The sequence below is a fragment of the Chenopodium quinoa genome, unplaced genomic scaffold (genome assembly GCF_001683475.1).
Source record: "Chenopodium quinoa cultivar QQ74 unplaced genomic scaffold, ASM168347v1, whole genome shotgun sequence".
Taxonomy (NCBI): Eukaryota; Viridiplantae; Streptophyta; class Magnoliopsida; order Caryophyllales; family Amaranthaceae; genus Chenopodium; species Chenopodium quinoa.
This window is the reverse complement of record NW_018742616.1, coordinates 2,651,615-2,663,304: the sequence shown is the minus strand read 5'-3', so window position 1 is coordinate 2,663,304 and position 11,690 is coordinate 2,651,615. Positions and strand designations below refer to the sequence as shown.

The window sequence follows — 11,690 nt, the reverse complement described above, 5'->3', positions numbered from 1 at the left end:
AGAGAAAGGTTATTTTAAACACAAACAAGCTATGCACAAATAGCCATGTAGTCACAACATAATGCAATGAGTTTGCCACCTAACTAAGACTCTAGTTCTCTAAAGTCAAGGATTTTGGTGTCCAAGAGGGTCCATGGTTAAGACTCCGGATGCATCGCACGAAAGCCTTACCTTAGAAGGGTTGGCGCGATGGACGGGACCCCGCGAGTTAAACTTAACTCCATGGTTTGGTAAATTCAACAAACTTAGATGCACCATTATTGCTAGAAGGCAGGGACTAATGTCCGGCCACAGCCGTGTCGCGAAACGACAGGGCTGTCGTTCGACGTTGGTCACTATCGCCAGGCGACAGGTCTGACGCTTTGCGGCAGCTTCGTTTTTCGATTTTTGCAGCGTCATTTTCGATTTTAGTTGTGAAAAATATTTCTGGCCTTTCCTATGTGTATGACCTACGTTTTGACGCATTACGGATGGTCTTTCCAATGTGTACCTTTTTATGCTTATGCCATAGTGTTAATCAAATTTACGCACATGAATATCAAGAATCTTTCAAGTCTCATCCACTCATTCTAATTAATTGCTAAGCAAATTAGGAATTAATTAGAAATCCTCCCTAGTGGAATCGCCAAAAAACTGTAGGGAACTTTTATCCCGCCCCATATGCGGGTCATGTTTTTAACCATGGAGGCGCTCCAAGGAAAAGAAACTAGAGAAAAAGAGTCTCCAACAAGTTTTAGAAACTTGTAAACCGTTCATGATTATGAAGGTTACACCACATTCATAATCACAGAGGTTGCTAACTCCATGTGGTCTGGAACCATGACTGGATGTTCGAGGATGATAGTACGAATTCAATCTAAAAGAGATCAAACCCGCCCTAAATAGGCCTCTACTTGATTCTTTTTTATATTCATGTGCGCTTTTTAATTAACATACATACATCAAATTAGCCCTAAACTTGTTTAATCTACGTTAGTTGATTATCAATGCACAAATAAGTCTAATATTGGTGATCACTTGAATTAAAATCATATTAAGCCTAAATTCAATTATTAATTATCTTATTAGGCGTGATTTCAAGTACACTCCCTTTAAGTCTACAGAAAAGGGTTGTGATCGAGCAATAACAATAAATCATGAATAATCAAGCAACATATGATTAACAATATCACAATCATCATCAAAACATCGTTAGTAAGATCCTAGGCATGATACTAAACAGATTAATAACAACTCCTAGCATGTTACTAATAACAAGATCAAAACATTAGCCTAAACATGATACAAGAAATCCGAACATAATCCTAAACATGATTTCTAATAATCAAAAGAGCAATAATAAGGGTAAATAGATTACTCACTTTGATGCCTCAACCTTCTTACTATTAAAATAATACACACGTTAGTAAACTTCAAGAAAGTTAAGTCAATAAAGTAAATAAATCAAATATGAATTGAAATATATATTTGGGACCAAACCCTCAGAACTATCAACCTTTCACGTCGAGCATGATTTGGAGTATTCGAATGTGTTTGCTTTTGGGTGTTTAGGCTAAGAGCATTGGTTTAAGGATTCTCTCGAATTATGGGATAAGGGGATTTTTGAGGCTAATTGTGGCTAATTCAGGATGATTGTTGATGATAATTGATGGTTATTGTTGGTGATTGGTTTTTGATGAATGTTGATGATTTAAAATCGAGGAAAATGACCTCTATTTATAAGGAAAAAAAAGAGTCTGGACGATCAGAAAAGACCAGAAATTCTAAACAAAATAGAACAACTATTGACGCGACGCGACAGGATTGTCGCGCCGTGTCAGGACTGCCGCTGTGCGATGGTTCTGACGTTGTGCGTTGGTTCTAGAAGATAGCAAAGTCATACGAAGTTTGATTTCTAATGTAATTATGTCTACATAAGATATCCGAACGTCTTTGTATTTGAATGGAACAAGGATTGTCGTATGAGAAATTTTATTCAATCTCGAACTTCTTTGATCTTTATCTTTTCGGAAAGAATAGATTAGAACCTTCTAGAGGATTCTAGAGGATCCTAACTAATTTAGGATTGGGAATATGATCATATAGGGCCTAAATAAAATATTTGGATTCCATATAATCATTGGGTCATAGCTAAGGTGGACCTAGGCTCGATTTAGTATTTTGGCCATATCTCACTCGTTTTAAGTCGGATTTGGGCTTATAATATATCGTTGGAAAGCTCTTTTCGAGCCCCATCCAAGTAAACAATAATTGGACTGAGAACATGGACCAAAATAATCAGGTTTGGACGTTTTTATAAATTGGGCACGAAATGAATGATTTTGAAGGATACGAAATGGATGATTTTGGGTTTAAGGACACAAAATGAATGATTTGAGTTAAAAACACTTTAGTTAAGGTTAGAAATATGGTAGAAACTTCACGTGACTCTTCGACTCTTTACCGAACTCGTCAAGTACGTGAAAGGTACTCATCACTGGGTTTGGTTTTTGGGGAGACACAATCAGGTGTCTACAAGTAGTATGAAAAATTATTAGAAGAATATACTTATGAAACTAATTATATTATAAGAGTGTGATACTGTGAAGATATTGTGTGTGCATGGTGCATCTATAGAAAAAATATTGTGATATTAAAATAATGTATGTGTCCCATCTAATAGTAATGATTCATCAAATAAAAAAATCTAACAGTAATGATATTATAAATTTTTTTAGAAAGTGTAATTATATACACATGTATATTAAAGAATCAATTTATTATAATTTCGAATCAAATATATTCATTGTTATATAATGTTTCCTATTGTGATATTTACATGTTTAAAATTTTTTAATCAAAATATATTAAAATTATATACTTGATATATATTATTAAAAAATTTATAGTGAAATATTTTATATAAGGAATGAGAGAGTTTAATTTTAAAAAAAAGAGAGAGAGAGAGAGAGAGAAAAAGGGATTTGGGAGGGAAAATGACAGCTCCAGGAAGTGACATGTGTCATTCTTGGTGTCTGTTTTAGTATTATGTTATTGATTAAATTTGAACAATATCTTACATTAAGTCATTAATTCGAATGTTTATACTCTTATATATATTTTTCAAATCACACATGAAAAAATTCAAGTGTATTACAATACTGATTTTGTAAATTAGTGTTACAATGATAAAGGAGTACTTTATATCTTTAGTACTTCTTATTTATTAGTTGGAACAACCATTAAAATAGCCAATCTAACAAACTCAAATGAAATAAAGCTCCACATAAACGAGCCTTGTGATACTCAAGGTTGTTGACAATGGCCGTCAAAAACACCGCCTAAACATTTGCTTTTTCCACAACAGGGGTTGTAATCGTTGCATAATCCCCCAACAGGCGTGCAACGTTGCTTGGGGTCTACAAACAAAGTTTTACAAAGCATATTACATTAGGAGTAAACGTGTCAAAATCTGACTCGACTCAAAACAATTTGATCTGAACCAAATTATCACAATTTTATTATTATATGAAAATAATGACATAGTTTGCCACTTACCTTCTACACATTTGTGACCAGCACCTTTGCTGCATCTATATCCCGGACAACAATTATTAAAAAATAAGAAAGATGAACATTTTTCTTCGGTAATACCACAACTTTCAGATTTATCAACCATGATTTGCACTGCAAAAGTTTCACATATAGCATCAATCTGTAGGGTTAATAATCTTACAATCTATTTGGTATACGTATGCAATAATAAATCAAGGTAAGGAACACGAATTTGTGTTCTAAATTTATAAGAGATTTAATTCAGACACTAAGGTCCATGGTACGTAATGCCAATTGACATTAATTTATGATAAAAAACCACATTTATTACAATGCTACTTTATTTCTTGTCAAATTACACTCAAATTCATTCTCATTACCGCCATCAATTATCAACTACTGTATCAATAGACCATTAGTACTTAGATGAAAAAGTTCATCTAATAATGATCGAAACACCCACAAAAAATATAATGGACTTATTAATTGCACCATATGTGATTACAAAGAAATTACTTACGTAGAGCCAGGATGAAAAAAATGGCTACTACATTCTTCTTGGATTTGTAGAAAACCATTTTCCCCTCCATTTCGAGTGATAGATTTGGAAGACTATTAGGAAATAAATTTATTAATGAATTAAATCATTTAGAAATGTTTGTCTTATATAAGGGATTCTCCGCCTATTTATATACAATTTTAACTAGTTTAATTTGATATCATTCCCCTATGTACCTATATAATTAGTACTACAACCTAGCAACCAACATTGGTGGTAGATGTTATTTAAATTTCGATTTTTTAATTCATCCATCCATCAAAATACAAGCATCAATGCATATGTTATATTAAGCATTTTAATTAGTGGCTTCTTGGAATTTGCCACTAATTAAAAGTCCTTGTATATCACTTGCAGAAGATTTTTTTAAAAAGCGCACCTAATTCACCAAACTTAACACCAGCTACATCCGAATCAATTTCAAGTCGCATATCTAGCTTATGATGGGGTGGTCTGGGTTAATATCACTTGCAAGTTGCAACTATAGTTAGTATACTATTTAGCTTTTAAATTCGTAGTTTTTTGAATTTTTTTTAATAACCATCCTATTCATTCTCTTATGTTCATACATCAAATTATTATTCATCTAAAATAACAAGTTTTTAAGCCTAAATTATTCCTCAAGTTATCATATACTCATATATATACACTACACGAATAGAGAAAATTGGCAAAGGTTCAAACCCCCCCAAAGGCAACGGTTTTGAACCGTTGCGTATTAGAGGGTTGCCAAATCCCAAAATAACTGGCAACGGTTCAAAACCGTTGCCAACTCAAGCAATTGGCAACGGTTAAGCGTTGCCAACTCAACAAATTGGCAGCGGTTAACCGTTGCCAATTGCTATGGCGCCTTTTTTTTTAATTAAATTTAATGCAGTTGGCACCATTGACTTTTTTTTTTTTTTTTTTTTTTTTAACACTTCAAAATCAGCATAACACATACACCATAATCGTTATTCTCAAAAAAAAAAAAAACACCAAAATCGTATCATCATTCAGCAATAATCACTAATGAACAACAATGAACACCATAATATACATGAATATATTATATTAAATAAATTGTTATTTTACAATTTATAAAAAAATTATATAAATAAAAACGTAACAATGAACAACAAAACACCAAATCCTTGGATCTTGAATCCTTCGTCTATGAGCAATTGCTGTAGTTGTAATACTACCTGCATCAATTAAATTAAAACCCCAAAAATCAGAAAAAATTTAAAACCTAATAAACCCAGAAAAAACCAATAATCTAAAACCTAATAAACCCAGAAAAAACTAACAAAAAAACTAGAAACAAAAAACCCAGAAACCCAGAAATTTAAACAAAAAAAACTAAAAAAATTCTAACCAATCAAATTCGAAACCCAGAAAACAATCCGAACCCAAAAACCCAGAAAAAACCAAAGGAATTCGAACCCAAAAATTCGGAAAAAATCCGAACCTAGAAACCCAGAATTTTAAACAAAAAAAACCAAAAAAATTCGAACCAAATTCGAAACCCAGAAAACAATCCAAACCCAAAAACCCAGAAAAAACCAAAGGAATTCGAACCCAAAAATTCGAAAAAAAATCCGAACCCAGAAATTTAAACCCAAAAAACCCAAAAAATTCAAGAAACTAAGAAACCGAGAAAAAATCGAGAAAAAACAAAAAAAAAAACCAGGTATTCGAACCTAGAAAAACCCCAAAAAAACGAAAAAATTTTGAACCCAGAAATTAAAACACGAAAAAAAGCAAAAAAAATTCAAGAAAATACCTTGCTTGGTAGCTATAATTGAAGAAGAACGAAGGATTTGAGAGTTTAGAGAGATCTGAGGTGCATGCGGATGAGAGATGAGAGAGAACGAAGGAGCTGAGGGAAAGATCAGAAAATAAAAGGAGAGAGGGTTGATGAGAGAGAATGAATTTGAGAGAGAGATAGAGGGGCTGAGGGAAGGAGAAGCCCGGATTTTTTTTTTATAAAATCCTTTTAATTTTTTTTTTTTAAAAATAATCAGTTGGCAACGGTTAACCGTTGCCAACTCTAACCCTTTTATTTATTTATTTTTTTAAAAAAAAAATTATCAATTGACAACGGTTAACCGTTGCCAACTCTTACCTATTTTTTTTTTTAAAAAATAAACAGTTGGCAACGGTTAACCGTTGCCAACTTTAAAATTTTAATTGGCGCTCATTTTAGTTGGCAACGGTTTTCATGAACCGCTGCCATAGGGGGGTGCCTATTTAGTTTTTTCTACTAGTGATAGTACTAATAATGACTATTGCATTGTGACCTTTATATGTTAATTCTTCACTACTAGAGTTTTGTAAGTTCTTTTGCAAAATTTTAATTTAATTTATAACTTGATTTACTCATCAACAACAACATTATTTAATCTATATTTGAAGGATTTGACAAGTGGATAATTCATTACTACTTTTTATCTTCCATTTCGCTATAAATGTTACACTTTCCATAAACAAGTATGTCACGATACATGCTATGATAAGTGTGTATGGTATACTCTTTTTCTAGTCCAAGATTCGCCACTGCTTGGCATCATCATTCATCAAGTTTTTCAAGTCCCTTAGAGCCAAAGAGCAGAAAAGAGATGAGTGATTACATTCATTGGATAATACTTAAGCAATAATCACTTAATTAGAGTGTCCTAAATCAAGGCCGACCCGCGAGGAGCACAATATTTCAGTTCAAAATATTATGTTTTCTAGCTAGTTGGTTAGCAATAACAAATTGTTGATTGATTATTCCTCTCCAAATAAAAATATCCGATTATCAAATTTCCGTATGATAGATTATTACGTACGGAGCGAGTTTTTTTTTTTTTTTTTTTGGTGATTAGAGAGCCACAATGGCGAGTGATGAGAATCGATCCCTACATCTCTTGGAACCGGAACGGAAGCTCTAACCACTTGAGTTTCCCTCAATCTATAGATTACTTGATGTAATCCTGTGCGATTTGTATTAAACGATATATAATAATTTAGTGGAATAGTATATTTGTATAAAAAATAACAATAGGAGTTAAACTAAGAAAATCATTTCCTGTGGAGTGTGTGTGAGGGCTCATTCGCAGTTATGGGAGAGTTATATAGGCGTTATATTAAAGACTATAAATGTAATACCCCGTATTTTTGAAACGTATTTTCTAATTAATTAATGGTTAATTTGTAAATAACCACCCAAAAATGTACCTGTTTTAAAAATAACCACCCATTTAATTTTTATTTTTATTTAACCACTCCTTCAATTAAATAAGCACACGGATTACCACCCATTTCTAAATTCCGGTGGAAATTCCGTCAGTGGGCCCCACTTTTTTTTTTTTTTTTTCCTTTTTTTTCTTCTGTTCTCTAGATTTCCCACTCTCTCACCCCGATTTTTTCACTCTCCTTCTTCCACTTTCTTCCTACCTTCTTCCTTTCTTCTTCCACCTTCGTCAACCTTCAAGTTCAATACCTTAATTCCCCATCAATGGCGACCAGATCCTCCACCACTCGTCAATTACAGAGAACAACCATAACCAGCAGCAATGGCCAACATGCTCATGGCCTCCTCCGCCAAATCCCTCCCAACAACCACCGCAGCAACCACCTCTAAACCCAAATTCTCTCTCCTCAAAACCCCCCTTCTAAAGCAACAACAAAAACTCAATTTCTCTCTCCTCAAATCCGCCGCCATTTTTGCCGCCCCAATTCTTCTTCCTCATGTTCGCTCTCGACAAGATCTATTACACCCCTCTTGGTGATTTCATGGATAAACGTGATGCCTCCATTAAAGAGCAACTTGCTAATGTTAAGGATACTTCTTCTGAGGTTAAGCAGCTTGAAGAACAAGCTAATGCTGTCATGCGTGCTGCACTTGCTGATATTTCTGCTGCCTTGAATAAGATGAAGAAGGAGACGCAGGTTGAAGTTGAGACCAAGTTGGCTGAAGGAAGGAAGAAGATTGAGGTTGAACTTCAGGAAGCTTTGGCTAGTTTGGAGAAGCAGAAGATTAAGGTTGAACTCCCATCACCACCTGCCAATTCAATTGAATTGGGGATTTTCTTCAATTGAATTGGGGGTTTTCTTAATATAGGAACCCTAATTTAAGAAAAAACCCAATTCAATTGAAGTATGAACCCTAAATCGACCCTTATTCTTTCGTTGGGGTTTTTGAGGGCGGTGAGATGTGTGTGGAGGGCATTGAAGTTGAAGGCGGTGGTCGGTGGGGCATGTGTTGAGGGTGGTGGGGTAGATTGCAGTGGCTAGTGGTGTATGTTAAGGGCGGTGAGGTTGATTATGGTGGCTGTCTAGTAAATTGGGGTGAGGATTGGGGTGAGGATTGAAGGTGGAAGAAGGTAGGAAGAAGGAGAGTGGAAAAATCGGGGTGAGAGAGTGAGAAATCCAGAGAATAGAAGAAAAAAAAAAGGAAAAAAAAAAAGTGGGGCCCAGTGACGGAATTTTCACCGGAATTTAGAAATGGGTGGTAATCTGTGTGCTTATTTAATTTAAGGGGTGGTTAAATAAAAATAAAAATTAAATGGGTGGTTATTTTTAAAACAGGTATATTTTTGGGTGGTTATTTACAAATTAACCTTAATTAATTAGTATTTTCTAAAAAGGGTATTTTAGTAATTTATTCTACTATTTGAATTTTGGAGCCAAAATGATATTTAAATTTTGACGCCAAAAGTATTTTAAAACTTAATTATTATTTTTGGATTTTTGAATAAGATTTATTATCTATTTATTTTATTATTAAAACCGGATTATTTATGTATTTCGAATATTTTAATTAAACAAAATTATATTTTATTATTTATTTATAAGGGCCGAAAATTCCTAGTTCAATTACTATGATTTTCGGATTTTCTATGTGTAGAAAATCTAATTTTCTTAGTTATTTAATTTAGTGAATAATTGGTATTTTCTTAATTAATTATTTTACACAATAAATATTATTTACACAATTATTTATAAGCCTTAAATCTAGCAAAATATTTCCTAAATACTACAAGGATGTCCGAAATTTTGAAGCTATAGTTGGATGAGCTAACCTATAAATTTTGGAAGCTTAAAAATTTCGGCCACTTGGTTGGATTTTTGGGTGATTTATTTTGGTAAATTATATTTTTAATTATCTCCTTAAAATCTCTTATTTTCCTTAGTTTTATTTTCCACCTCCTAAATATTTAATCATCTTATTTCCCTACCTTATTTTATTTTTTATTATTCCCCAAGTAAACCTCCTTTGCCATATTATTTTTCATGACAATATACTTTCCTTAATTTTATTATTCTTACTCACCTTGATATTAAACTTTCCATAATTATTAAGATCTCTTCTCCAAATAATTTCCTTAATTCTTTTTACCATAATTCTTCCCACATTCTCTTGCCATAATTCTTACATGAGCTAGCCTATAAATACCCCCTCATACCTCTCATGTTCTTCACACCAAAAACTCAATTCTCTTCTTCTCATTATTCTTCTTTTCCCTCAACCTTTTCCAACTTTTTCTTCTCCTCTTTTCTAAAAGAAAATCAGCCCGTATATCTTTGGATTCAATTTTCGGGAACTTCTGGTCAGTTTTGGGGTTTTTCTATTTCACAATAAATTGTTCCTCTTGAAAAATACTTGAGGTTAGGCTCAAGAATAACCCAATTCGAAGTTATATTGAAGGAGTTATGGTCTCTTCAAGTTCTACCTATTCTTTCCGACGCAAATCCAATTCTCTTTAATTTCTCTTCTCTTTTTCTTTTCTTTTCTTTCTTGTGCCACCACTACCAATCACCACGACCGCCACCTCCAGCCACCTGCCGGAAGGGCTGGACCACCTTGCCACCACCTCTCTCTCTTTTCCTTGGTTTTCTTCCTCTTCTTCTTCTTCTCTTCTCTTATTTAATTAATTATTATTATTATGGGGGATTTATAAAATTATTATGAGTGGTTTTAATTAAATAAAATCAGATTTTATTCATGTTTATGAAAAATAATTTAAAAGGTTCATGTACATATAGTTGAGGGGTAATTTAATTGTTGTGATTATTTGTTAACCTTATATTAATTAAGGTTATATTTATTTGTAGGGTGTGTTTGATCCAAGTTCTTGAGGTTTCTTTGTGTTTGCTAAGCAAGGACCAAAGGTACATTAGGTGGCTAGATACTTTTGAAATTGATTAAATGTATAAGCATGTTTTGCATGATTTTTATGATGATTGAATTAAATTGAATTGAATTATGATTTATGAAATAAAAGCATGTTAAAAATAATTGGATTGATAAATTAATTGGAGGATTAATGTCATGTTTTGAATTACATATCATGTTTGAATAAATAAATTGATTTGAAAAGTTTGACGAATTAATTAAAAGGTTTTTTAAAGGAAGAATTATTGATTTTTGAAAGGTTATCAATATGAGATTTAATTCTCAAGTATATATTAAAATGTTGATTTTAAAAGCATGTTGAATTTAATTAAAAAGGATTTTGAGTAATTATTGGAATTATTGAGTTAAAGAGGTTTATTGAATTATTTCAAAAGCTTTACAAGTATAATTATTATATTAATCCCACTATGCGGATTCATTGAAAACTATGGACTTTGTATGACCTAGTCTTTCTCCAAGAATAACCTTGAAATAGTAGGAGACTAGCTTGGGGGGTGTGCACACTTAGAGAGGAGGTTGAGTTTTCGAAAATAATTGATTTGACTAATCATTATTATTGAGTTATTGAGTTATTGGAATTATTTTGAGAATATTGAGAATTGGTTTTCAAAAGAGGAATTGGTTTTCAAAAGAGGAATCAGTTTCATAAATCGTTTCATCGAATTATTGAATTATTGAGAATTGGTTTAATCACGAGTTTTGGAATTCATTAGATTGATTATTGGAATTGGTTTTTAAAAGCATGTTTGCTAATAAATTGAATTTACTTATCTTGCACTTATCGTACTTAGCATATTTTGATAACCCATATTTCTTATTTGTTTTGGCTTTCCCTGTTTACCGTAATGATAAGCAGTGTTGACTAATTTCAGGTGCAATCAAGAATTATGCATATGGGAGTCTCGGGAATGTTCTTCACCTAGATTAGGAATGTTGGTCTTTGTTCAATTATGAGTACTCATGACTATGGTTACTATCTATATTATTATTAATAAAGAAAGTATTGAAGTTTCCACTGCAAAGTATTTGTTTTGATTAGTAAGTTTGAGTAGCCTTGTGTAATCACGCGGCGATAATACGCCTAAGTCTATCTCTACAGTATAATTATACGTATTATAGTAATATTTCCGTAAAGGGAGATTTGGGGGTGTTACAATAAACAATGTCCCATTTGTGGTGGTGATGAAGAGTCAATTATGCATTCTCTTTTTGAGTGTAAGTACTGTAAACATTTAAAAAATGTCTCCTCAAAACCAAGCCCGATGATGAACATCCTTTTACTGCCGTTATTGGTCGGGTCTAGTATTTAATTTCACGAGTGCTTGAAATCCTTTTTTCAATCTAACACAATTTACAAATCAGTCCACATTTTCCGTCCAAATATTTAGTCAACCCTTGACCAATCCTCATTTCAGCCCAAACCATTTTAATCCA

At 32.7% G+C, this 11,690-nt stretch overlaps 1 protein-coding gene, 1 long non-coding RNA gene and 1 pseudogene across 2 annotated transcripts; 1 reads left to right on the top strand and 2 right to left on the bottom strand.

The window, feature by feature from the left end:
* Window positions 1-2,971: 2,971 nt before the first annotated feature.
* On the bottom strand, window positions 2,972-4,158 carry LOC110721343. The gene is made up of 3 exons (XM_021900478.1): window positions 4,055-4,158; window positions 3,538-3,666; window positions 2,972-3,398 (listed from the first exon to the last, which is right to left on the bottom strand). The coding sequence occupies exons 1-3, from the start codon at window positions 4,122-4,124 to the stop codon at window positions 3,286-3,288; spliced, it is 312 nt and encodes a 103-aa protein (XP_021756170.1). The 5' UTR covers window positions 4,125-4,158; the 3' UTR covers window positions 2,972-3,285.
* A 957-nt stretch (window positions 4,159-5,115) lies between these two features.
* On the bottom strand, window positions 5,116-6,116 carry LOC110721342. Its single transcript, XR_002511424.1, has 2 exons — window positions 5,859-6,116; window positions 5,116-5,277 (listed from the first exon to the last, which is right to left on the bottom strand). It is a non-coding gene; the product is annotated as an uncharacterized LOC110721342 (long non-coding RNA).
* A 1,172-nt stretch (window positions 6,117-7,288) lies between these two features.
* Window positions 7,289-8,608, top strand: LOC110721341 (annotated as a pseudogene).
* Window positions 8,609-11,690: the final 3,082 nt, after the last annotated feature.

Coding starts and splice junctions, on each gene's coding strand:
- LOC110721343 (XM_021900478.1), bottom strand. CDS start 4,124: ATGGAGGGGAAAATGGTTTTCTACAAATCCAAGAAGAATGTAGTAGCC. Junction 3,667..4,054: donor TTTTTTCATCCTGGCTCTAC/GTAAGTAATTTC, acceptor AAACTTTTGCAG/TGCAAATCATGGTTGATAAA. Junction 3,399..3,537: donor TGGTCACAAATGTGTAGAAG/GTAAGTGGCAAA, acceptor CTTTGTTTGTAG/ACCCCAAGCAACGTTGCACG.